This window comes from Pristis pectinata, chromosome 18 (assembly GCF_009764475.1).
Source record: "Pristis pectinata isolate sPriPec2 chromosome 18, sPriPec2.1.pri, whole genome shotgun sequence".
NCBI classification, from domain to species: Eukaryota; Metazoa; Chordata; class Chondrichthyes; order Rhinopristiformes; family Pristidae; genus Pristis; species Pristis pectinata.
In genome coordinates this window covers 36,832,794-36,857,730 of record NC_067422.1, presented here as the reverse complement: position 1 = coordinate 36,857,730, position 24,937 = coordinate 36,832,794, and the positions used below count along the sequence as shown (strand labels likewise).

At 42.6% G+C, this 24,937-nt stretch overlaps 1 protein-coding gene and 1 long non-coding RNA gene across 7 annotated transcripts in view; one reads left to right on the top strand and one right to left on the bottom strand.

The window, feature by feature from the left end:
• The window catches only part of LOC127579804 (fas-binding factor 1), an 83,855-nt gene extending 62,669 nt beyond the window's left edge, over positions 1–21,186 (top strand). For 4 of the 6 annotated variants that reach the window (XM_052032748.1, XM_052032752.1, XM_052032751.1 and 1 more), the window contains 8 exons: positions 1,316–1,434; positions 6,257–6,379; positions 7,633–7,818; positions 10,239–10,415; positions 15,065–15,202; positions 15,848–15,965; positions 16,938–17,077; positions 19,128–21,186. In XM_052032748.1, coding sequence (XP_051888708.1) covers positions 1,316–1,434; positions 6,257–6,379; positions 7,633–7,818; positions 10,239–10,415; positions 15,065–15,202; positions 15,848–15,965; positions 16,938–17,077; positions 19,128–19,211 — 1,085 coding nt within the window. In that variant the 3' untranslated portion in view covers positions 19,212–21,186. Of the gene's footprint in view, positions 1–1,315; positions 1,435–6,256; positions 6,380–7,632; positions 7,819–10,238; positions 10,416–13,388; positions 13,587–15,064; positions 15,203–15,847; positions 15,966–16,937; positions 17,078–19,127 lie in introns of those variants that run through there. The other 2 variants (XM_052032753.1, XR_007957728.1) reach the window with 2 other exon arrangements.
• LOC127579810 (uncharacterized) overlaps positions 357–24,937 on the bottom strand; it is a 27,366-nt gene continuing 2,785 nt past the window's right edge. Inside the window, exons 2-3 of the long non-coding RNA XR_007957729.1 lie at positions 4,400–4,622; positions 357–606 (exon numbers count right to left, since the gene is read on the bottom strand). This is a non-coding gene — a long non-coding RNA (uncharacterized LOC127579810). The remainder of the gene's footprint in view (positions 607–4,399; positions 4,623–24,937) is intronic.

The window sequence follows — 24,937 nt, the reverse complement described above, 5'->3', positions numbered from 1 at the left end:
GGGGGGGGGGGGGTGGTGGTGAGGTGGTGGAAGTACTGACATGAGATTTCCTTGAAGCTATGGGATCAGTACCCAGCTAAAGTGCTGACGTCTATCTTACCACCATACAGACAACTTCTGTTCCAGCTAAATCGAGGTTCATGGAAATTCTGATCATTATATACTTTTTGTAATTGGCTAAAGATTAATAATAGTGATGATTATTTTGTAATTGGTTATAGAATTCAATGCACAACTTTAATAACATTGAGGAAGTGCTTTTCCGAGAGTGCTCACAAAGGTATTGGTATTGGTTTATTATTGTCACTTGTACCGAGGTACAGGGAAACACTTGTCTTACAAACCGATCGTACAGGTCAATTTATTACACAGTACAGTTACATTGGGTCAGTACAGAGTGCATTGATGTAGTACAGGTAAAAACAATAACAGTACAGAGTAAAGTGTCACAGCTACAGAGAAAGTGCAGTGCAATAAGGTGCAAGGTCACAACAAGGTAGATCGTGAGGTCAGAGTCCATCTCATTGTTCAGTAGTCTTATCACAGTGGGGGAGAAGCTGTCCTTAAGCCTGGTGGTACGTGCCCTCAGGCTCCTGTATCTTCTACCTGATGGAAGAGGAGAGAAGAGAGAATGACCCGGGTAGGTGGGGTCTTTGATTATGCTGGCTGCTTCACCAAGACAATGAGAGGTAAAGACAGAGTCCAAGGCAGAGAAATGTTCCACTTGCGTGGCTGTGACAATGTCAACTGTTGTTCTCTTAAGCCGCAATAATTTTCAAACACGGCTTAAATTTAAAGGGGGTCATTCAACCGTCACCACCCAACTTTATTTTAGTGCTCCACATGCCCTCGCTGTTCATATTTATGCCTAACCAGCTTCTGATTCAGTTCTCCCCGGGTAGCTGAAGCTTTTACTGCAATTGGAAACCTTTCATTTAAATCAATATTTCCCAACATCATATTTAATGTTTTCAAGAACACCAAGATAACTTGTTAAAAAGATCCTTACTTTCTAAATCCATTCCGGATATTTAGGTTATTGCAGTAGGAAAACTCTTTCAGCCGACTCATCAGAAAATTCATTCAATTAGCTTTTCAATTACTGGTTATGGTTTACGGCCCTGCAGTTTCTGGACATAGGCTGCATATAACCACAGTCTCTGGTCCTGCAGAGCTGCATTCCTGCCCAGTGTTCCACGATAATGGTAATGACCTTTCATTTATAGCGATAGGACCAGTGGATAAGCCAGTCCTGGATCAGTGATGATTGTGGAGCCTGTGGAATCTGGTGTTCAGTTTTTGTCATCTCCTCCAGCTCAGCAGGATAGACTGATGCGCCAGCAGAGAGACCTGGAGGAGGAGAGGGCACGCCTACAAGATGTTGTAACTAAGATGGAGATCAGGCTGAATGAACAAACACGACTTCTTGAAAAGGTGAGGTAGATAAATGTTATAATCTGTGAAGTACTACGATGCCTGAATTGTTAAAATGTCCATTTCTGACGACGGTTCTGATTGGAATCAGATTAAATGAACAATCTGCTGGAGGAACTCTGTGGGGCGAGAGGAATTGTTGGCATTTTGGGTCGAAACCCTGCCTCAGGACTGAGAGCAGAGAGGGGAGATGGCCGGTATAAAGAGGAGAGGGAGAGTGGTGAAACAGAAGCCTGAGGTTTACTGGTGGACTGAGGAGGGGTGAAGGATGACAGGCAGGTCGCGCCTGGTAGGGGAGGGGGGGCGTGTTTGGTGTTGGGAGACGGTGGCAGGTGGATGATAGATGGAGACAGATTAAGAGTGGAAAAGCTCTGCATGGTGGCGAGGGACCTAAACAGCCCTTCCAAGTGAGGCAAAGATTCACATGCACCTCCTGTAACCTTGTCCACTGCATTCGGTGCTTCCAATGTGGCCTCCACTATATCGGCAAGACCGAGTGCAGACTGGGTGACCGTTCTTCAGAGCACCTGCACTCTGTCCACAATGGCCACCCCGAGCTCCCAGATGCATGCCATTTAAATTCCCCTTCCCACTCCCACACTGACCTGTCCATCCTTGGCCTTCTCCACTGCCAGGGTGAGGCCCAACACAAACTAGAGGGACAACACCTTATCTTCTGCCTGGGTGGTCTCAACCCAAAGGCATGAACATTGAGCTTTCCAATTTTCGGTAACCCTTCCCTCCGGCGGGTTTTCCCCCCTTTTCGATCCTCCACTGGTCCTCCCATTTGTATCCTGCTTCCCAAACGTCCCATGTCCTCTCTCTCCCCCCCACCACCCATCTTTGTCTCCCTCCCTGTCCTGGTTCCATCCACCCACTACGCACACTGTTGACCCACAGCCTCCCCCCCCCCCCCCCCCCCACCCCTTATCTGTTTCTGGTTCCATCCGCCATTCCCCTCTCCCCTGATGGTTCCCATTCTCACTTCCTTTACTCACCGTTTTCCAGCACTGGGAGCTGTTTGTGTTCCTGCTAGTCTCCCTCCAGCAGCTGGCTCCAACCCTCACCCTCCCCTCCTCCCACCTTGCTCCATCTCCCCCTCTTCTCCCTCTCTTTCTCTTTGTCTGCCTCCACCTATCATCCGCCTGCCACTGTCTCCCAACTCCACACCCCCTCACCCCCTCAACCTAGTGCAACTTGCCCATCGTCTTTCGCCCCTCCTCAGTCCACCAATCACCTGGGGCTCCTGTCTCACCACTTCCTTTCCCCTCGCTATACCGGCCATCTCCCCTCTCCATCCTCAGGGTTTCAACCCAAGACGTCGATAGTTCCTCTCCCCCTTACAGACGCTGCTCGACCCACTGAGTTCCTCCAGCAGACTGTTTGTTGCTCAGGATTCCAGCATCTGCAGTCTCTGGTGTCTCAGAATCAGATTAAACATTTTTCAAACATCCCACCTCATCCCAGATTTTACCCACTTCTGGACTCTTCATTAAAGGATTGTGCCATTTACTGTGATGCAATGCCATTAAATCACAGGATTGACTGGAGAGTCAGAGGCTGTTTGGGATACCATTTGCTGAAAAGTGCCCTGACTTTGCTCATTATCATCTTGTGTTATAGCAAAATGCACGGCATTTAGATATCATTGTGTTTTAAATGGGAAAGAGGAAAATTAACTTTTGAGTAAATTTGGAAAATTGATTTCCCAATCAAATCTGAAGGAATCTAATCCAGTTTAAAATCAAGATATTAATAAAGAAATAAATGAAAAAGACATGAATAACAGGGATGGCCCTATGTCAGGAATGTAATAATTTGGGATCTTGCCGACTATGAAATTGTGTTCGATGCTAAACATGCAGGAGACTGGTGGTGTGGAGATCGGGCCATCAGATTGGTGGCAGTGTTAGGGTTATAGGTTATGAGCTGTGATATTGTTGAGGTTTGGAGCATAGGTGGGTAAGGAGATTAAATAATACTGGGGACGTTCACCTACTTGAGTTGACGTCCCATTGCTGGGCTGTGTAATGACAAGACATCTGTGCATACCTAGCAGCCCCATTAAAATCCTTGTTGTTCTGAGAGTGCCCATTGACAGCCATATTTCAGGATCACCTGGATGAATCTCCTAGGCAACGCTGTAAAGGGGTGTGGGTGTGAATAGCGATACAGGACTAAACTAGTTGAAGGCAATGGTGATTTTATTCTACAAGGGATACATAAACCGTACTCTCCAAAGGATGAGGGGACCGTACTCTCCGAGGGGTGAGCGGGCCGTACTCTCCGAGGGGTGAGGGGGCCGTACTCTCCGAGGGGTGAGGGGGCCGTACTCTCCGAGGGGTGAGGGAACGGTCTTTCTGGGAGCTGCAAGGACAGTCTCATCTGAGGGATGCAGGTCTTGGACTCTTGAGGGGATTCAAGTACTCTGCCCCCTGAGGGATGTGAGGGTTTACTGTCCAAGGGTTGTGGGGATTGTTCTCTCTCGGAGGTGTGAGTTGTGTTCCCCTGTGGGTGTGGGGACTGCACACTCTGTGGGAAAGTATTGAAAATATATTTAGCCCAATAGACTAGATATTTTAGAGTTATATTCTATATTATCGGTCTTTGTGTCAAAAAGTAGTTTTGAATCACAAGGTCAATTCGTATTCTCTCTGGGTAATGTTCTCACCTCATTACAACCATGAGGACTGAATCTCCTGGATGTCAAATATCAAAAGGTTTGAGTGCACAGCTGGCATTGTCTGGGACACGTCTTGTGGTTGTGGGTTTGGTGAAGAAATGATCTACATTGCAATATTTCTAAAGTCATGTCCAGTAACCCTGTGAATAGTCGTTTGTAAACTATCTATTGGTTATTGTCTCAGATTTCAGATGTGAATGCCCAGTAATTTCTGCACAATATACTAGATTATAATTTAATTTAACTTCACCCATAATTGGATCTGTTAAGACATTCATGTACCTTCATTGTATGACTACCGTTCATATTCTCCAATACTGTTTAATTGGACACACAGTGGTGTACTTTGGTGAGTGACTGTTAACCTGAGAACCAGGAAGATGTAGCCACATCACCTCCCTCTGTGACATACTTTGGTTGCATGAGAAGTAAAATAATGTTGTTTATTCTGATCTTGAGGACGCATGTTCTCTCAGGCTCCATACAGTTGATGCCAGTTTTTTCCCTGGAATAAAAGCCACCAATTAGATCACGTTGCAGAAACACCAAAAAAAAATCTCCAGTTTTAGCTCATTAGTGAATTTCTGCAATGTACCAATGCTACAACTCTTGTCACTTAGTTGAGGATAGTGAAAAATATGTGGCCGTGACAGAAATGTAGACCTCCCCACAACTGTAGAATGAAGTGGGGGAAAGCAAGAAATTAAGTCATCAACACACGGTGGTTGGTCTTGTGTCCTCCCACAAGACCAGCACATTGTGGTTTTTGCCAGTGAGATGGACTGTGAATTCCGTTGGGAACTCAGCAAGGTCAAGGACTATTTGTCAGCTGGTGTGCTGTGGCTGTAACCTCAAGGGGAAAAGCTGAGATCTGACCCGTTGTAAGGAACAAAGTAGAGTGGAATTATTGAAATAATGCTACGGAAAAATCCAGACCGGAATAAACTTCAGCCTCCTACACCAGATTTCTGTGAATTCTGGGCCCTTTGTGTTTATTGCCTGACACAATGCAACCTCTCTGTATTATTGTTTTCCTTTTGCTTACAAGTGACTGCATTAGTCCCACATGCTGCAGCTGCTCATAAGTTCTTTACTCAATCTGTGTGAGTTTTGGTTCTGGACATTAGTGTAAAATGGCTTTCCTGGCTTGCATGTAAAACGTGTCAAACACTCCCAGAATTGTGGTGTTTAATGAGTGGTTCGAGCTCAAGTTCCTTAGAGTGAACATCACCGATAGCCTGTCCTGGTCCAACCACGTAGATGCCATGGCCAAGAATGCTCACCAGCCCCTCTACTTCCTCAGGAGGCTAAAGAAATTTGGCTTGTCCCCTTTGACTCTCACCAACTTTTATCGATGCACCATAGAAATCATCCTATTTGGATGCATCACGGCTTGGTATGGCAACTGCTCTGCCCGGGACCGCAAGAAACTGCAGAGAGTTGTGGACACAGGCCAGTGCATCACGGAAACCAGCCTCCCCTCCATGGATTCTGTCTATACCTCTCGCTGCCTTGGTGAAGCAGCCAGCACAATCAAAGACCCCACCCACCCAGGTCATTCTCTCTTCTCTCCTCTCCCATCAGGCAGAAGATACAGGAGCCTGAGAGCACATACCACCAGGCTCAAGGGCAGCTTCTATCCCACAGTGATAAGACTATTGAACGGTTCCCTTATACGATGAGATGGACTCATGACTTCACAATCTACGTTGTTATGACCTTGCACCTTATTATCTACCTGCAATGCACTTCCCTGTAGCTGTGACACTTTACTCTGTATTCTGTTATTGTTTTTACCCTGTACTACCTCAATGCACTGTGTAATGAATTGATCTGTATGAACGGTATGCAAGACAAGTTTTTCACTGTACCTCGATACAAGTGACAATAATAAACCAATACCAATATCACTTGTTTTATAATTTCATCCAATGCCAAAATTACCCTCCCTTGCTTTATTTTTAATTCTTGAATCAAACTCCCTTAAGTCATGGGTACATTTTTAAACATTTTAATAGGTCTTTAAGGCGAGTAGCATAGTACTCAGAGTACGTTGCTTGTGACTACTCATTGTAAAAATGTCACTCAGCTGCTTGGGACCAGGGTAAATACGTGGATCTGTTCTGTGTTTCTGTGCAGGAACGTTGGAGGGCAACAGCGGAGCAAACCAAAGTGGAATCGGTGCAGCGATCCCTGGAGGAGGAGCGTAGACTCATGAACCAACACTTCAGCATTGAGAGGGAGGAGCTGGAGAGGGCAAAGGTAGGAGACAAGCTGCTGAGAGCAGAAAACATTTGTAGCTTTCTGCTGAGGTCTGATGGCTTTGTGAACTTGCTCACCTAAGAGCTGAACTGTACGACTCAAAATTTGTATTTGGGTGGAATGATTGGGTGCCATTCCCTTCCTGAATACTGCTCAGCGGTTCTTGTGGAGGGGCTGCTATGTATAGAAAGCAAGGGTACATTGCAGCCTTCTCCCCTGCTGACCCCATCATCAGTCATCCATCCCTGATCTCCTCCCCTCTAGGTCGTCCACCCTGATGCATATTGTAGGGATGAAATTCCACCTGCGTGGACTTGGAGCAAATCAGATCATTGTGAATTTGGTGTCCATTTTCCACTCTGCCCAGGTTTTCCTTTCAGCTTATTCACCATCAAACTTCACGTTGTCTAATCTCATGTGAAAACAACTCTTGGGGAAGCACTCTGAATTTCTAGTAAGATGAAACATTGCATCCATAATTTTTACGGTGAGAACTTTTTGATACAAAAATGTTACTAGAAGCATAGTGATGTCAGCAACTCAATGTGGAAGGACTGATCTATTGCAACACAATAGTGTGGCAGTTCTGTAGTTGTAAATATTGCTCCTTAATTGGACCAGAGAACTTTTACATTCTTTTTGTCATTGAGGGTGTCTTTAAGCTGCTGGAAATTTTCTCCCATTGTAATGACCATTTTCTGCCCACCACCAGCAGCTGATTTCCAAGTACAGGTAGGAATCCTGCAGGAGTCCACAAAATCAATGGGAGAATGGGATTGCTTTGAGAGCACATAGACGTGATGGTCTGAATGTCCTCCTCCTCTGAAGGTCCTGAAGAAGGTTCCTGACCCAAAACGTTGACCGCCTGCTTTTCTCCACGGATGCTGCCTGGCCTGCTGAGTTCCTCCAGCATCATCGTGTTTTTCATCTAGATTCCAGCATCTGCAATCCTTTGTTTCTCTACTGTCAAGTACCTGCCCTGCTGAGTGTTTCCAACACTTTCTGCTTTTATTTCAGATTTTCAGCATCTGCAGATTTTTTTTTATTTCCATTTGTTATAAAGTCATCTAACCTGTGGCTGAAAGGTTGGGCTGGTTTAGGATGATTTCAGTAGAGAAGCACAGAGACCTCCCTGCAGCTCACTAGATATTTCTCAGTGGACTGTCTACAGCTGTGATTGTGAGGCAGTGGATGGGGAAAGGAGCTTATTCTATGTTAGTTTCCGTGTTACATTGCATGTTTCAATTTGTCAGAGTGCCTTGCTGGAGGAGCAGCAGTCGGTGATGCAGCGCTGTGCTGAGGAACGCCGAAGGCTGGCCGGTGAATGGGCAGAGTTTCACACACAACAGAAACTTAACAGTGGGCGGATAGAGCGAGATACCAACCGTTCCCTACAGCTCAATGCACAGCAAGAAGGAGCAATCTTCAGCCTGGCAAAAGTAAGTGAGCACATCTCTCGAGTAAAGTGATAAACTCTTTGTTCAGTCCGAGGATGCAGGAATGTTTGTGTGTAGGTATGTGTTTCTGCAGGTTATTTATCAATACGTGTATTATTACAGAGACTGGACATTTGGACCCAGATATGTATTAGTACGGATAGCTTAGGCTTCGCTGGTACCATGTAAACCAATACAGCCTGTTCAGAATGATTAGCTTGGGTGAGAAATGTATGCAGACAACCAGCAGGACCTGTCAAAGGCATTTGGTTTCCTTGTGAACCTTTGGCCATCCAAGCTTGCAGAGGAGATGACTGTCTCCAGATCACAGTGCCTGGAGAATCGTATAAGCAATCTAAGTACTGTACTGGGGTATGGTAATGTAATGGTAAAGTCACGAACCAACAGCCACAGTTCTGGCTCATTGATCCAGGGACATGAGTGCAAATCCCATCATGATAGCTGGAAAGGTAAATTCAAGTAACTAAATAAAGCTGGTTCAATAATTGTAACCATGAAACCACTGGAGGGTCGTAAATCTGTATCTGGTTCACCAATGTTCTTTGGGGAAGGAAATTTTCTGGCCCTACACCATCTACACTATATGGCTTGAGAATCATCAAGTTGGTTGACTGTTAACTATCTCCTCAGTTCAGGGCAATTAGAGATGGACTATAATTGCCAGCCTTGTCAGAGATGTCCACATCCAGTGAACAAACACTGCACCGGATTGGTCAAGGCACAAGGCAGAGAGATGTTGTGGTACCTAAGGTATCCCAGCACTGCTGCTGGCTTCAAGACTGGCTTGACTTTGACTTATCCAGGACTTTATGTATTATTGAAGGAGTGGATGTCTTGAACTTAAATGTGTATTATTTCAGGGATTGGTCTCACTTAGGCCTGAGCATTTGTTGAAGGGTCACTACAAGTTTATTGATTCCAAGATTGAGACCAAGACCAGCTGCTTCCCTCCTTCACCAATACTGGAAAAAGCAAGATAATTAGACAACTAGATACTCAACTCATAGAATTTGGTAACATTGAAAACATAATTTTATGTTCTTTTAATTATTTCTAATGACTTATTTGCAGAGTTCCCATTGTTCTTAAATTGCTGAAAATTAGATAATGAATCTGTGCCAACTTTATCTAGTTTTTGCTGTTAGCTCAGACTACATAGAATGAGAGAGATAGGCTACAGATACTCATTCATTAATGGATTAAAATATACACAAACCAAATAATATTACAAAATACTGAATGGTAATGACATACAAGAATTAGTGAAATCAGACTTTACATCTCCATGGTTACATGGGAAGGTGCCACCAAATACACCTGCCCCTCCCTGCCCCTTTCACCATTCCATCCAGTTACAACTACCCTGTATCATGGCACCTTTCTGTACGATCACCTGGAGATGCAGAACCTGCCCTTCTGCCTCCACCTCCTGCACCATCCAGCTCTGTCCAGGTGAAACAGTTGTTTTCACTACTCACAATGCAGCCTCTTCTACGTTGGGCAAACCAAGTACAGCTTGGGTGACCATTTTGTGAAATACCTCTGTTCAGTAATTCACAGCTACCACTTTAATCTTCCACCTCGCTTCCTTTTCGACCTTCCGTGCTCTTCCATTGAAACTCAGTGGAAACTCAGGAGCAGCACCTTTTGGCCAGGCGTGCTGTATTCAACTTTGAGTTTAACAATATGAGAAAGTGAACAGCTATTCCCATTCGTACCTCCTCTATCATTTCTTTATTTGTCCCATCACCACCCACTTTGCCTTGTGTCATCATCCCTTTTGTCAATTAATCTCTCCTTCTGTTTTATAACAGACCTTCCGTATTGTTAATTCCTCTCCCACCTTCCCGACTTTCTCTGCATCTTAAAATCTCTTTAACCGATCACAGCTCTGATGATGGGTCATTGACCTGAAACATTATCTTTGTTTTTCTCTTCACCAGATACTGCCTGAGCTGGTGAATATTTCCAATTTCCAATATTTCCATTTTTATTTCAGATTTCCAACACTCACCATACTTTCCTGTCACAATTTGTCATATTTCTCATGTTAATATTTGAATTAAGCTGCTCCATCTGCTAAAATTAATGAACGCAAAGAAGCATAGCAAGAAATGGCATTCACATTTCTCACTGAATGTGTTGGTTTGCCCATTTGTAGGTTTGGTTCATTACTGCATGCAAATGATAAAATATTCCAGAGATATGATTGGATGAAACCATTTTTAAATCAGATTTTACTAGCAATGTAATAACATAAAATTCAAAAATCTTCCTGTTTTGTTAGGATTGTGTTATTTTAGGTAGCAGCTTCACAGTTGTTTTAAAATATAATCAAAAGTCACCATCACTGGATGTTTTAAAATATAGTCAAAAGTCACCAGCTGTTGATTGGACTGTAGGAACAAGCAGAATTGAAGGTAAAAGCCATGGAAGTGAAATCAAAGGAGGAACAGCTGGCTCAGGAACGAGAGGTCCTGAATCAAGAGCGCCATGAACTGCAGCTGGAAAAGGAGAAGGTTAACGCGATGGCGATTCGCATCAAGCAGAGGGCTGAAGAGGTCGACAACATGAGCAAGGTGTGGAAATCCCGGTCTTATTAAATTCTTCACAAAAATACCTGATTCAAATTTCTACCTAAAAATAAAGTTTGACAATTTAGTTTATGAATTAAATTTCAATTTATTTCTTGAGAGATAGGAGGAGGAGAGGTATCTTTAATACCATTTTAAAGAGACAATCTTCAAAATTATCAGTCTGGCTGTCGTGGAAATTCTAATTTAATCTACAATAGGAGACGATAACTCCCAAGTTTCTTCCAAGGCTTTATTTTACATGGTACCATGGAGAGTGGGCAGCGATCTCCACTGTCACCCAGACTCTAATGTACAGAGGTTACAAGCTTATTTTATATGTTAAAACAACAGCTATATCCCGTGACTAGTTCAGTTACGGTTGTGACACACTTAAGAACTTAATCAATGTATCACATAGATCAAGATAAGACAAAAACAACACCAATCAGTTCCCCTTATCAGTGCACTCAAGGCTGACCTTGCACCCTGTTTTATTTCAAAGTCTGGTTTCAGCAGTCTTCTGCAGACCTGCTGGCTCCAAGCCAAGATTTACTGTTGGCTGCAAGCATAGTTCTCTAATACAATGTCAAGTATCCTGTCAGCCCCAGTGTAGTCAAAAGACACCATTTATTCTTCTACACTGGCACTGAAGTAATCTTCATTCCATGACATCATAGGGTAGAAAAGAAAAACAGTTAACAGGGCATCTTTAGATTTGACACCTTTGCCTAGAACTTGGACTTTAGGCATTTTTGGAGCACTAAATGGATGCTGCATGTAGTGTTGATGCCACATTGGAAGTCGCAGATAAATCTTGAAATTGGGACACCCTTGCTTTAAAAAATAATTATCTCTCTTTCCAGAGCATTGCATACCAACCTGTGTGTTTTGCAGTTGGAAGCTGCTTGCTATATGGGCAGCTGCTGTTCAGTCAGCCTCTTAAAGAGATCTCTGCCGTAAGGCTGAGGGAGAATTGAGTGGGAAATTGGGGAGGGGGTGGGGGATGTGGTTGTGGGGGCACAGAAAATAATGGAAAATGGGTGAGCTAAGAGCAAATGGTCTCTGACTATGGAGCAGACCTGATTGTGCCTTGTGATCATGGGTGACCCCCAAGCCCGAGAATCAGCGGTGGCTTCCAGGTCTACAGATGGAGGGATCTGTGAACTACACTTATCAGTTCACAGGAGCCTTAATCTTTACGGAGGCCTGCGAGCACCAATATTATATTATCTAATAAAAATTTCATGGAAAGATTGTGGAACAAAAGAACCATGCCCAAGGGAGGAACACTTTAAACCAAATACTCATTATTTTCAGTGTGACACACTCCTCGTTTTATCGTGAGTTAATTACAAAGTCATGACCTTTTATTTCCAAATTCTGTCATTAAATAACTAAACCAAACTACAGACTGCTGGCAGAGGTTGTGGGGGCAGATACATTAGGGACATTTAAGAGACTCTTAGATAGACACATGAATGATAAAGGAATGGAGGGCTATGTGGGAGGGAAGGGTTAGATAGATCTTAGAGCAGGATAAAATATTGGCACAACATCGTGGGCTGAAGGGCCTGTACCGTGCTGTAATGTTCTATGTTGATGATGTCATCATGAGCAGCAAATATGACAGGCAAATGAAACCTTTGTTGGGGTGAATGATGCCTGGGTCCAATTTCCCGACACTTCAACACAGGCAAATCTTATTAATGTCATGCTAGTGGGTGTATACAAATTCAGCTACGTAGAATCAACTGTATCAAATAACTTGTCCCCAGTTGACAAGGGAAACAGTAGTCAGGAAGTCAGCAACCATATTCACCCATTTAATCAAGGGTTTGTGGAATAATGTAAATGAAAATTGACCACCAAAGAACAGCTCTATCAGGCATGTATTCTGAGTACTGGTGGTATGGTGGCAAGACCTGAACCTCTAAACCCAGGCTAGACAGAACTTTTTTCACCAAATCCTTAGTGTCGGTGCCTTTAACATTTGACTGTGTAAGTCAGCCATTTGCTTGGAGACCCTGCTTTGGATACATCCTCACTGTAACGAATACCAGTTACCAGGTCACTGTTCCCCTCTACCACCAGCCCTCCCCATTTCCAGTTTCCCTTGGTCCTTATCCAAGTTAGACTTAGGTTTTTTTTAAATTAATTCTGTTTTTTGATGGCACATTAAATATCTGCAGTGAATGAGGTGGTACCTAGCCACAGGTGCACGTTTTGGGAAATTGTAAAATATTTAGAGTGGTTTATGTTGTTTATTAATGGCTATGTTAACACTTGTATTTGTCACAATATGGTTCAATTTTCCATTGTTACATATTGTAGTGCTCTTTACACTGCGGTGAGCGACGTGAGAGGCACTGTGAGGTGTACTCTGGAGAACTTTATTGTCCATCACTCAGGCTCAACACCACCACACTGATTGAGCAGGATAGTCCTGAATGATGTAGCTGCCACATTGGGCCTGTGACAGGTGATGTCAGGCTCTTCATCCTTACTAACCTACCTGCCAGGGTTGCATCGGTCCATGACAGTGTTAGGAGTGACCACTGTACAGCCCTTGTGGGAGGAAGTCCTGTCAGATCATTGTGGACCTCCTCCATTGCACTGTGTGGCAATGACAACATGTTGTATGGGATAAATTCAGAAAGATGTCATAAAATTGGGCATCCATGAAGTGCTGTGAAGCATCAGCGCCTGGGAACTTAAATTTAGTTGCCACTGAGACCCTGACAGTCCTGCCATTACAAAACTTGCATTTATATGGTGCCTTTAATGAGTCAGGTGCAAGTCTGGAGAATACCCAGGCATGCCTTTGGTGAGCAGCAACACCCCATACGCAGGATCTGCTAGAGCTATAACAAAGCACGAAAAATTCCACCTAAGGTGTGAATTCAGACCCCAGCACAAAACTTGTTGATCTCTGCATTCTCTCATGATAAATGATGCCATGCACTGGAATTTTTACAGCCAAGAAGTAAATTGTCAACATCTAATGGGAGGAGGCAGCTTCATGAACATCCCCATCTTCAACAAGCACAGAAAACAAAGAGTCAAGAATGAAGCATTTCCAAAATGTTCAGGCAGAAGTCCCAAGTGGAGAATCCATTGGGCCTTCTGAGGTCCGTGTGAACCCTACCATTACTGTCAGCTAACAATGACTGGAAGGTATCCTTGACAGAACTCTCAAGCAGACTTGCTCACCAATAACCTACTTACCAATGTTCAATTCATTTTTTGCCAGGACCACTCTAATCTAGACCTGAACACAACCTGGATCCAAACATGTACTAAAGAGCTTAATTTCAGAGGCCACTGAGACTGCCTTTTACACCAAGGCAGCATTTGACTGTGTATGGTCTCAATGGGCCATGGTATCAGATGCTTCTGAATATCACCACTCCCAAGTCCTCCAAGTTAAATTAATTTTAAATTGGTAAATTGGTTTATTATTGGCACTCGTACTGAGGTCCACTGAAAAACTTGTCTTGCATACCGTCCATACAGATCAATTCATTACACAGTGCATTGAGGTAGTACAAGGTAAAAACAATAACAGAATGCAGAATAAAGTGTTAGTTACAGAGAAAGTGCAGTGCAGGTAGACAATAAGATGCAAGGCCATAATAAGGTAGATTGTGAGGTCAAAAGTCCATCTTATTCGTTCAACAGTCTTATATCAGCGGGATAGAAGCTGTCTTTGAGTCTGGCGGTACGTGCTTTCAGGCTTTTGTATCTTCTGTCCGATGGGAGGGGGAAGAAGAGAGAATGTCTGGGGCAGGTGGGGTCTTTGATTATGTTGGCTGCTTTACCAAGGCAGTGAGAAGTGTAAACAAGAGCTTGTGGAGGGGAGGCTGGTTTCCATGATGTGCTGAGCTGTGTCCACAACTCTCTGCAGTTTCTTGCGTTCACGGGCAGAGCAGTTGCCGTACCAAGCCATGATGCATCCAGATAGGATGCTTTCTGTGGTGCATCTATAAAAATTGGTGAGGGTCAAAGGGGACATTCCAAATTTCTTTAGCCTTCTGAGTAAGTAGAGGCGCTGGTGAGCTTTCTTGGCCGTGGCGTCTACGTGGTTGGACCAGGACAGGCTATTGGTGATTTCACTCCGAGAACTTGAAGCTCTCAACCATCTCGACCTCAGCACCATTGATGTAAACAGGAACATGTGCTCTGCCCCCCTTCAATGACCAGCTCTTTTGTTTTGCTAACATTGAGGGAGAGATTGTTGTCACGGCATTAGGCTCACATTACATGACTTGAAGACACCTAATTGGAAAACAAAGGCTGCAATACTTCAAGAAGGCAAATCTCAAGGGCAATCAGAGGTGGGCAATAATCACTAACCCTAACAATAACACCCACGTCACACCCAGAACTCTGTGGGTTTGATCTGGAGTCTTTGATAACTTATGACCATTATCGTTCCACTTGCTATGAATGCTCAGTCACCTGACCTCAGGCCTGCATGCACACACCAGACTTGGGCCTTTCACCATGGGCTCCAATTGGTGTGATTTCAGGGGCTGCATGTGAACCAGTTGTCCAAAGAGTCTCGGCCATTTCCTGGAACAATTACCAGGTGGATGCATTCCCTGAGTGAATTAAAAATGTTAAGTGGCTGTCTTTAATTTGTTCCTCTGCAGCTTGCCTCTCAGAAATATGAGGAAGGGGAACAAGCTTTCATGGAAGCCAAACGGGTGGAGTCTGAGCACCAGGCACGACTGCAAGCTATCCAACGAAACCTGGAGAGACTTCAGCAGCAGGAGCAGCAGATACATCAGGTATGAGAGTGGAGAGGGTGGAATTTATTGTAGCTGAGGAAAAGCAAGGAACAGCTACACCTCTTACTGTGGGGGGCAGGTGAGGATGGTTTAGACAGAGGATATATTGAATCTAGCACCCAGCTTAGCGGGGTGGTGGAGGTTGGAAGACAGGCTTGGCATGGTGACCCACCTCCTTGTACTGTGCACGAGGGAAATAACAGGCGTCTCCTTATGGGCAGGCTGGAGGGGAGATGTGGACTGTTTTCACTTAGTACCGTGAAGGAACTGTGAGTGTTTGCCATCTTACCAAATGCCTTCCGGAAGTCTAAACATAGTGCATTGCTTTATCAAGAGCAGATGTTACTTCTCTGAAGACCAGGACTGCTCACTAGGGTAAATAAAAGGAACTTTACACTGCACTTACAAGGAATGCTTCCCGTGACAGTGAAGAGAATGACAAACAGCATTTATATACCACCTTTTATTTCTTCTAGCTATCTCAAAGCTCTTTAAAAGATAGTTGCTGTGTAAAGAGGGAGCTTTGTTTTAACCTATGTGCTTAATACAACATGGGAGTGGTTGATGCTATTGGAAATGAATAAGGGAAGTGAAGTGAATGGATCAAGTTACATCCCTTTTGACTGAACTCAATTTGATTTTCAGGAACGCCTGAGTCTAGCCCAACAGCGACATCATCCGCACAAACTCACAGCAGAAATCCCCATCAACACACTAGTGCCACCCATCAGAAATCAAATGGTACCCACGATAAACCATTCCTGTAAGTGCTTTACTGAAAGTACAATCTCCTGCTGAGGGGTACATGCAGTGCATTTTTCATTAGTTCCTCAGCTCCTAGTGCTCAATACAAACTGAGGGCTACGTAATACCTAAAAGCTTACTGTGTGTGGAGATGATGCAGTGTAACGTACAAGGTGTGGAGTGAGGTTGGCTGTGGCACATACACTGTAGGTCCATCAGCTTTGAAAAGACACTAATATTTCAAAACTGTACAATGATTAAGAGTACACATTAAAAATATCAAGTTGCCTTTTCATAAAATCAGGCTGCATTTCTCTTCCAAAGATACTGCCTTGAGCAGTTGAGTATCTCCAGCAACAAACAATCCACTGGAGGAACTCAGCAGTTCGAGCAGCATCTGTGGGGGAAAGGAATTGTCGACGTTTCGGATCAAAACCTTGCATGGGGAGTACTTCCAGCATTCTGTTTTCAGAACATCTGACACTACTGCAGCTCTTTCTACATCACTCAAGTTCTGGAGCAGTGGTGAATCTGCAGCTTTAGCAGTGAGAGTGCTACACTGAGTCAGGTTGACATTCCCCATGTTAAAAATGATGAAGGGGTGGATCTTCCTAAACCCCTCACTATAAATCAGTAGGTCATTTCAGACCTATGGTTCCCAAATCTTTCAATACTTGTAGTTTTTGTTCATTTAGGTCTGTGGTGAACCACCTATTTTCCCCTCTGTCATTGGTAAAGAGCGTTTGGCAGTAAGGTTCCAAGAACATAAGTGTGACCAGGAGTCTTGCCTGTCACCAGCACAAATCCTAAATCAAGGGTGTGAAATCAAGCAGTTCGGGTCACTTCCATACATAAGGAATACATGGGGTTCTGACATTTTGTTTGATTTTCTGCAGCTTCAAGTGATTTTTGGAATAGTGCTATCTGTATCCTTCATTGTAAGTTGGGACAGCCAAAGGTAAACATTCAGTACTGCTCATTTCTCTTTCAGATTTTCCTCCAGTGCACAATAATGCTCTTCGGGGAACACCTGGGAATTCCAGATCAGATCAATTTACTGAGAAAGTTGTGGGATCTGAGGCTTCAGACTTGGAGGCCAAACTTGCTATTTTCAGACATGCTGCTGAGAAGGTGAGGTCTGTTGGTGTGTGAAGAAAAGCAGAATCACGAACAGGACACTCGGCCCCTCCTGCTTGCTCTGCCATTCATTAAAAGCATGGCTGACATCTCCTGCACTAAAACCCATATCCCTTTGATTCCCTAAATATCTAAAAATCTATTGACCTGTCTTGAATATATTCAGTGACTGAATCTCCACAGCCCTCTTATGTAGAGAATCCCAAACAGTCAGCATCCTCTGAGTGAAGAAATTTCTTCTCATTTAAGTCCTGAATGGTCAACCCCTTAATGTGAAACTATGATCCCTGGTCCCTGTGAAGCCCTGCGTGTTTGAAAATTGAGAAATATCCTGGTAATACAGCAAGCAGGTATTTGCTGGCTAATGAATTGCAGTGGTAATTGACAATGATAAAGGTGAACATTTCATTGAGTAACCAGACGATTAAACCTAATTATTTAAAATGGGTGGCATGGTAGCGTAGCGGTTAGCGTGACGCTATACAGTGCCGCTGTCTGTAAGGAGTTTGTACGTTCTCCCCGCGTCTGCGTGGGTTTCCTCCGGGTGCTCCCCCCACATTCCAAAGATGTATCGGTAGGTTAACATGGGTTTAAATGGGTGGCACAGACTCGTTGGGCCGGAAGGACCTGTTACCGTGCTGTAAATAAAGTTTTTAAAAAAAGAGCATCAGTTTATTAGTTGACTGGAGTCAAGTATGCTTACCTTATTGAATTCTTAACTTTTAAATCATGAGAACAGTACAGCACAGGAACAGGCCCTTCGGCCCACAATGTCTGCACCGGACATGATGCTGAATGAAACTAAATCACTTCTGCCTGTGCATAAATAAATAGCCTTCCATTCCCTGTACATTCATGTGTCTATCTAAAAACCTCTTAAAAGCCACTATCCAATCTGCTTCCGCCACTACCCCTGGCAGCCTGTTCCAGGCATCCACCACTCTCTGTGTGAAAAAAAACTTAATTTGCTTCTGGTTTGCCAAATGTATCAGGTGTTTACCATTATATATAAAACCATCCATAGTACAAATGTATCAAAACAGTAAATAGGCCAGTGGCCAGTCTAAAAAAGGGAAAGAAATGTTTGCAAAGTAAGAGTAGTTTAAGATAGCAAAAGGCAAAACCACGAGATTTAAACATAAAGAGTGTTTCAAACAAAAGATCTTTTATAGTGGGAAGCAATGCAGGTTTACATAGACAAGTCGATGGAGACACAGGATAGGAAATTAATTTTGAATAAGTTACAGAAAGAAGGATGAAAGTTGACCAGTAATCACCTGAATATCAAATCAGGAGCTAAATGCCTGGATAGAGTTTTGTGCAGCAGTTAGACTTAGGTGTGGACAGAGATGGGCAATGTTACATCAGTGGAAGTAGGCACTCTTGGTGATGGGGTTACGTATGATGCTGACACAACTCTGATTTGGTTTGAGGGAATGGTTGACGATGAGACTGAACCTATAGCTAAGGAACAGAGCTTGCAGCCAGGGCTTTGATTTTGCCAAAACTGAACTATGCCTTTTCCAAGACCAGATACTAAATAATGTGGATGTGATGAAGGGAGGTAGTGGAGAAAGAGACATTAGAACCCGATCCCATGCCTGGAGGTGATTTGCTGAAGAGGTGCAGATGTATATTCCTCACCACTTCCAGCTGAGGTCTCTGCATAGCCACAAGCAGCAGGAACTTGGGCTAATTTTCCTCTCCGTGACCCAGGATCAGGAGTACTGTTGTGCTGCTGCCATGATTCTGACTAACGTTACTTCAATTAGTGCTGACCAGAAACCTCTATTTTATCCTGTTCAGTTTGCTCGGAATGGAAGAGAAGCAGCTGCCTCAATGGCCTGTCCAGTAGCACACTGAGAGCTTGTCCGATACCTTGTTGGGACATGGCCAAGGATCATCACAACCACGATTCAGATTGTTTTAAACTTAAATTTAATAGGATCAACACATTCTGAAATCATCCTGTCTAGATCAGGCTGAGATGTAGTTAGCCTAATAGTGCCCCTTCAGTGACTTGTCTTTTTCCCTCCTTTTGCAGGATCGTGACTTCCTTGAAGATGAGCAGTTCTTCCTGGAGACACTGAAGAAAGCTCAGTATAACATATTTTCCCAAACAGCATGAAACTTCATGTGATACTGGCCCTGGCCAATTTCTTACATTTCTATGTAAATCCCTTTGTATGTGTAAACAATGTATGTAGTAATTGTGCAAAATTTTAATCTAGTATTTCTTTTTTACATTTATAAATTTTGTAGAAAATTAAGTCAGGTACATGAAAATATTTTGTGAATGAATTATGTACCTGACTGTTCCGGTGGTAACACTTTCGAACTCATCTGCTGGCTCGGATGCAGCTCAGTTTCTGACATGAACTTAGACTGTCTGTGAAAATCAAGCAAATGCTGTCCACGTGTCTCGAATGCAGACCATGTTATATAAGCAGTTGCTGGACCTGATGTGGCAGTGTTTCAAGCTACCAGCTTTGTAACTGGACCTTTCCATTGGTTATGAACCAAAGCCCCACTTCTAAACACTAGCAAGGACTTTAAGGATGGTCTGAATTTTCTGAAATATGCACTTCTGAGTCACAATAAAAAGAACTTGTCCACAGCCCATACCTGGTTCCCATTCCCCTAATCTGTTTTCTTGATGAGTTGTTCAGCTCAAGTAGGTTATTTTCCTTGGAACTGCTAAAAGGTTTGACTTGATACTAGAACTCGTCCCTCAGATGGCCAGCTATCCGTGTGCAAGTAGAGAGGAATGAAAGAGAAGCTCACAGATTCTTATCATGTCCACATGAATGTACACCAGATTTCGAGTTTCATAATGGTCTTTTTAATCCTACTTGAGATTAGTCCATGGTCACATGCAATTAGAAAGTCTCATTGTCTTGCACCTGTGGCTTCAACCCAAAAGAACCAAAGCAACCTACTGCTTTCTAGAATACACACTGTGCAAAACAACCTATCTGGTTAATCTGTTTTTATTTTAAGGATTCTTGATAATTTTCTTGAGATTACTTTATGTACATTGTGAAAAGTTCTCTACACAACTAAGTAAATGCAGCACATAAAATATCAATATTTTTGAAATTAAAACTAAATGCTGGAACTGGCTGTTCTACCTAATCCCAACAGCATTTGTCAGTTTTGGATGGAGTGCATGTTGAGATACAATGTCCAGATTCAGGTTGGGCCATTCCCTGCCAGCCTAACTCAGTACTGTCTAGTAACGATGTGTTTAGTATAAATGCACGTGTCCTCTGTTCTTGATCAATATTTGGTGTTTCGTTCTCAAACAGATCAATAACGTGTCTGAGATTGAAACATTTACAGCAAGATTCAGTTCCCAAGGTTTAAGTCAGGTTTTAACTTTTTTCCTGAGCAAACCTCTAGTTGATTGGCATCTAAATATAACACACAAACAATGTGCTCTTATCTGTCTTAATGCTTTAAGAGTTTTAATATTTCTCGTCTACAAGTAAATCTAGCTGATATCCCACCAGAATTGTACCGTGAAGCACATAAACCAATGTGGAGTGCTACCCACCATGGGGAGAGGAACAGGGTTCACACCATGGGTCAGTCTTAATGACTTCAACTGATATTTTAAAAACATAAATATAAACTTAAAATAGTGATGGATCCAACATCAGTAGTCCAGGATACCAGGGAGGAAAAAAACATTAAATTTCTTGATTCCAAGAAAGCTTATGAGTGGGTCAGGGAACCATTTCCCCCAAGCGCTAACACGAAGCCCAAAAAATGCACATTCTTGGTGTCAAAAAGTCACCACCTCAAGGTGAGCACATTCGATAGGTTTTTTTAATATATGCCTTCTGCAGGGAGCCTCTGTTGTCCACTAATGCACCAAAATTTTTCCTACAGAAAATGACATCAGATATCCATGATTTGCTGTTTCCAACAAAACCCAGCTTCTTTAAATGCTATCCAGCTGAATTTAGAAGGCTTATTACAAAGTCACTCCAATACTCTCATGTCTATTAATCCTCGATTCTTCACAGCTAGACAGTGCCCGAAGATGCGGCCCAGGGTCTCACTGCCTTTACAACGTAGGCCAGTCTTGTCCATTCCAGGCTTTTCTAATGCAAACACATTTTAAAGTCAAAGTCGAGTCGATTGTCACGTGCACAAGTAATTGTATGTACAGGTGCAATGAAAAAGTTACCTGCCGCACCGTCACAGGCACATAGAGGCAGCATTCACAAGAAAAACAAATTATATGCTTATAAGATAAACATATATAAACAGGTCATCTGATATGTTAACAACCAGGAATTTAAAGCTGCTGACTCTCTCCACCACCGATTCCCCCAATGTAAACCGGATGTGTATTTGATTGTCTTATTGTATAACCCCTAACCCAGTTACTCAAGTTACTATCATTTTTAAAATACTTTATCCTGCATCCTGCCCACATGTCAAGTTCTCTACCCTACCTGTTACTAATCCTATCACAAGAATTACCATGAATATTAGCAACATAAGAGCCTTCCACACTAACCTCAGCTATCTCAAAACATTTCAATCCCTCATATCTAATAGCTTCATCTAAGTTGGTGCCCACATATTTCAAAAGAGGACAACTAAATCATCACTGGCCTGTACAAAACATTACATTTCTAATTATTTTTGTGGGAATTTACCGGCATACCGAGTCCCCTATGTCTCGTTCTTGAATACAAACTACAATTGTTAGTACAATTAGGCACATGTAAAAACTTCCCAACAGTATTCCTAATAATTTTCTCACTTCAATAAATTATTCTGTGAAGTCTGGCATAAAATCAATGAATAATAAAAACGAGGAATCATCAATACTTTAAAAAGAGGTTTCAGATTAATTAACAAATTCAATGACCACCTTTCTAGCTTCTCCAACAATTGCTAACACAGCTGATCGTAGAGTCCATGCAGGTGCCCAGATATGTTGAAGGAGCTAAAATCTAATTCAGTAAATTCATTTTCCATTTAGAACACAGAATAGGCCCTTCGGCCCACCACGTCTGCACTCCCCTCCACCATCGGATTTCTGAACGGTCCATGACCCCATGGACACTACCTCGTTATTCCCCTTTTGCACTATTTATTCATATTTGTAACTTATAGTAATGTTTATGTCTTTATGTTTTGCACTGTACTGCTACCACAAAACAACAAATTTCACAACATATGTCAGTGATAATAAACCTGATTCTGACCACGATGCCAAGTTAAAGTAATCCCCATCTGCCTGCATGTGATTCATATCCCTCCATTCCCTGCCTGTTCACATGTCTCTGTTGAAATGCATCTCAATCATGCTCTTGTATCTGCTTCTATCATCTCCCCTGGCAGCACGTTCCGGGCACCTACCACTGTGTAACATAAAACCTGTCTCACAAATCTCCTTTAAACCTTGCCTTCTCTCCCTAAAGCTGTGCCCTCTAGTGTTTGATATTTCCACCCTGGGAAAGACTCTGAAAATCTACCCTATCTAGGCCTCTCATAACTTTATAAACTTTGATCAGGTCACCCTCAGCCTCCCACGCTCCAGAGGAAAAATTTCCAAGTTTGCCCAGTCTCTCCTTATAGCTAATACTGTCCAGTCCAGGCAACATCCTGGTGAACCTCTTCTGCAGCCTCTCTGAAGCCTCCACATCCTTCCTATAGTGCGGTGATGAGAACAGCACACAGTGCTCCAAATTGGTAAGTGGTTTATTATTGTCACCTGTACTGAAATACAGTGAAAACCTTTTGTTTGCGTGCCATCAAGACAGATCATTCCATACATACGTACATTGAGGTCGTACAAAATGGAAAAAAAGAACACAGTGTTACAGTTACAGAGAATCAAAGTTTTGTACAGCTGCAACATGACTTCCCAACTTTTATAGTCAACATTTCTTGACATTAATCTTTATAGATCACATAAAAGCTGGCAGATTTCTTAGTATTGGTTTTCAATGCAATTTTTAAACAAAATTTCTCAACTACCATCAAATATTTGATCGTACCTCCATGACTGTCATTCACAAGACTAAGAACTTTACTATTTTTGATGTTTTTCAGCAATCTACAACATCATCCAAAAAGAATAAAATTGCTCTAAAATATCCACATTTCTGACCTTGTTGAAGTTAAATCATCCAGACCAATGGCCATATTCCTTTGAAATCCATCCAGAGCTTCCCTAATTTCAGCACTGACTGAATCAGACTCCTTTTATTCATCCCATTTAAACATGGCCAAATTTGCCAATATCCATTACCATTGGTCACAAACCAAGATTTGTAAAAGTCTTCTTAAAATAGTGATCCCTAATGGGCAGGCCACATTCAAGGGGCAAATCTAAAATCTGCCTCATTAATGGCCCTTGGTTTTCACTAAACAACTTCAGCATCATTAAGAATTTCTCAGCAAATCTTTTCCTAACATCTGAGTTAGAAATCTCCTTCCTCTTAAACCTACACACCCTCTGTCTTGAATTGACACTATCATCTTTGACCAACAAACAAACAAAAGATTTTGGACAACAGGTCCACATATTATGATCTGCTGTATAGAACTTTCTTCTCAATCAATACAGATAGCTCATTCAAAATTTGCACAATAGACACTTTATTATAACTCAGTGTACCCTTATGTACTGTCATGAAACATTACACACTCGGCAAAAACATCTGCACTCTCCATACCAGTATTGGACTCAATATCAGCAACTAATACAGCAGTGCCGGCCTTGTCCTCACCACAACTTAAAACCGCATCCATCTCATCAATGTTCTCATCTGAACTAAAGTTTCTCACTTCTAACTGCACGCCTGCTCATAAAGTTGGCTGTGTGAAGTTTATCTGAGATCAGTTTGTTAATTTTAGGTATCAACTCACTAATTGCCAGTATGTTAATGTTTCTCCTTCCACTGTATTTCTTCTCAAGTTCTAGTAACCTGACCTAATATTTCTCCAGTAACTGCCCCAAGTCAACTATGGGACCAGTGCTTGTTTTTACTATTTTCTTTTTTGTACTTAAAGCTCTTGCATCTGTTTTCATATTTCTTGCGAGTTCATCATACTTTATCTTCTCCTTCTTTAATTGTCTTAAGCCATCTTTGTTGGTTTCAAAAATACTCCCAATCCTCAGCCCTATCATTCTTCACATAATTATAAAACTATTCCTTCATTCTAATACTTGCCTTAATTTCTTCAGCCAACCACACCTTTCACTGGGACCCTCTACTTCTCAGGATTAATTATGAAGTATTCTTTAAATACCTACCATTGCCTATCTACCGTCATACCTTTTAATCGATGTTCTCTCCACCTTAACCAACATGCCTCTCATTATCTAATTGTCTTTTTTTTTAAAATGTGTAAGGCTAGTCATAGACAAACCCTTCACTCTTAATCTGAATTTCAAACTATCTCTTTATGATCACTCTTCCCCAGAGGATCTTTTACCAAGTAATTACCAGTTGCATCTATTTTGTTACACAGGACCAGACCTAAAATACCTAGTCATCATGCCCATGAGGTATTGTTTTAGGAAATGCTGTAAATGCATTCTGTGTCTTCACCTCTACTAATTTGATTTGTCCAGTCTACAAGATAATAAAGCCACAAAGAATTATTTCATTAGAGACACTGCAGACGCTGGAATCTGTAGTAATGAACAATCTGCTGGAGGAACTTAGCGGGTTGAGCAGCATCTGTGGTGGGGTAAAGGAATTGTTGATGTTTCGGGTCGAAACCCTGCATCAGGACTAATGGTGAAAGGGGAGACAGCCAGTGTAAAGAGGGGGAGTGGTGTGACAGGGGCCAGAGGTGATTGGCAGACCGAGGAGGGGT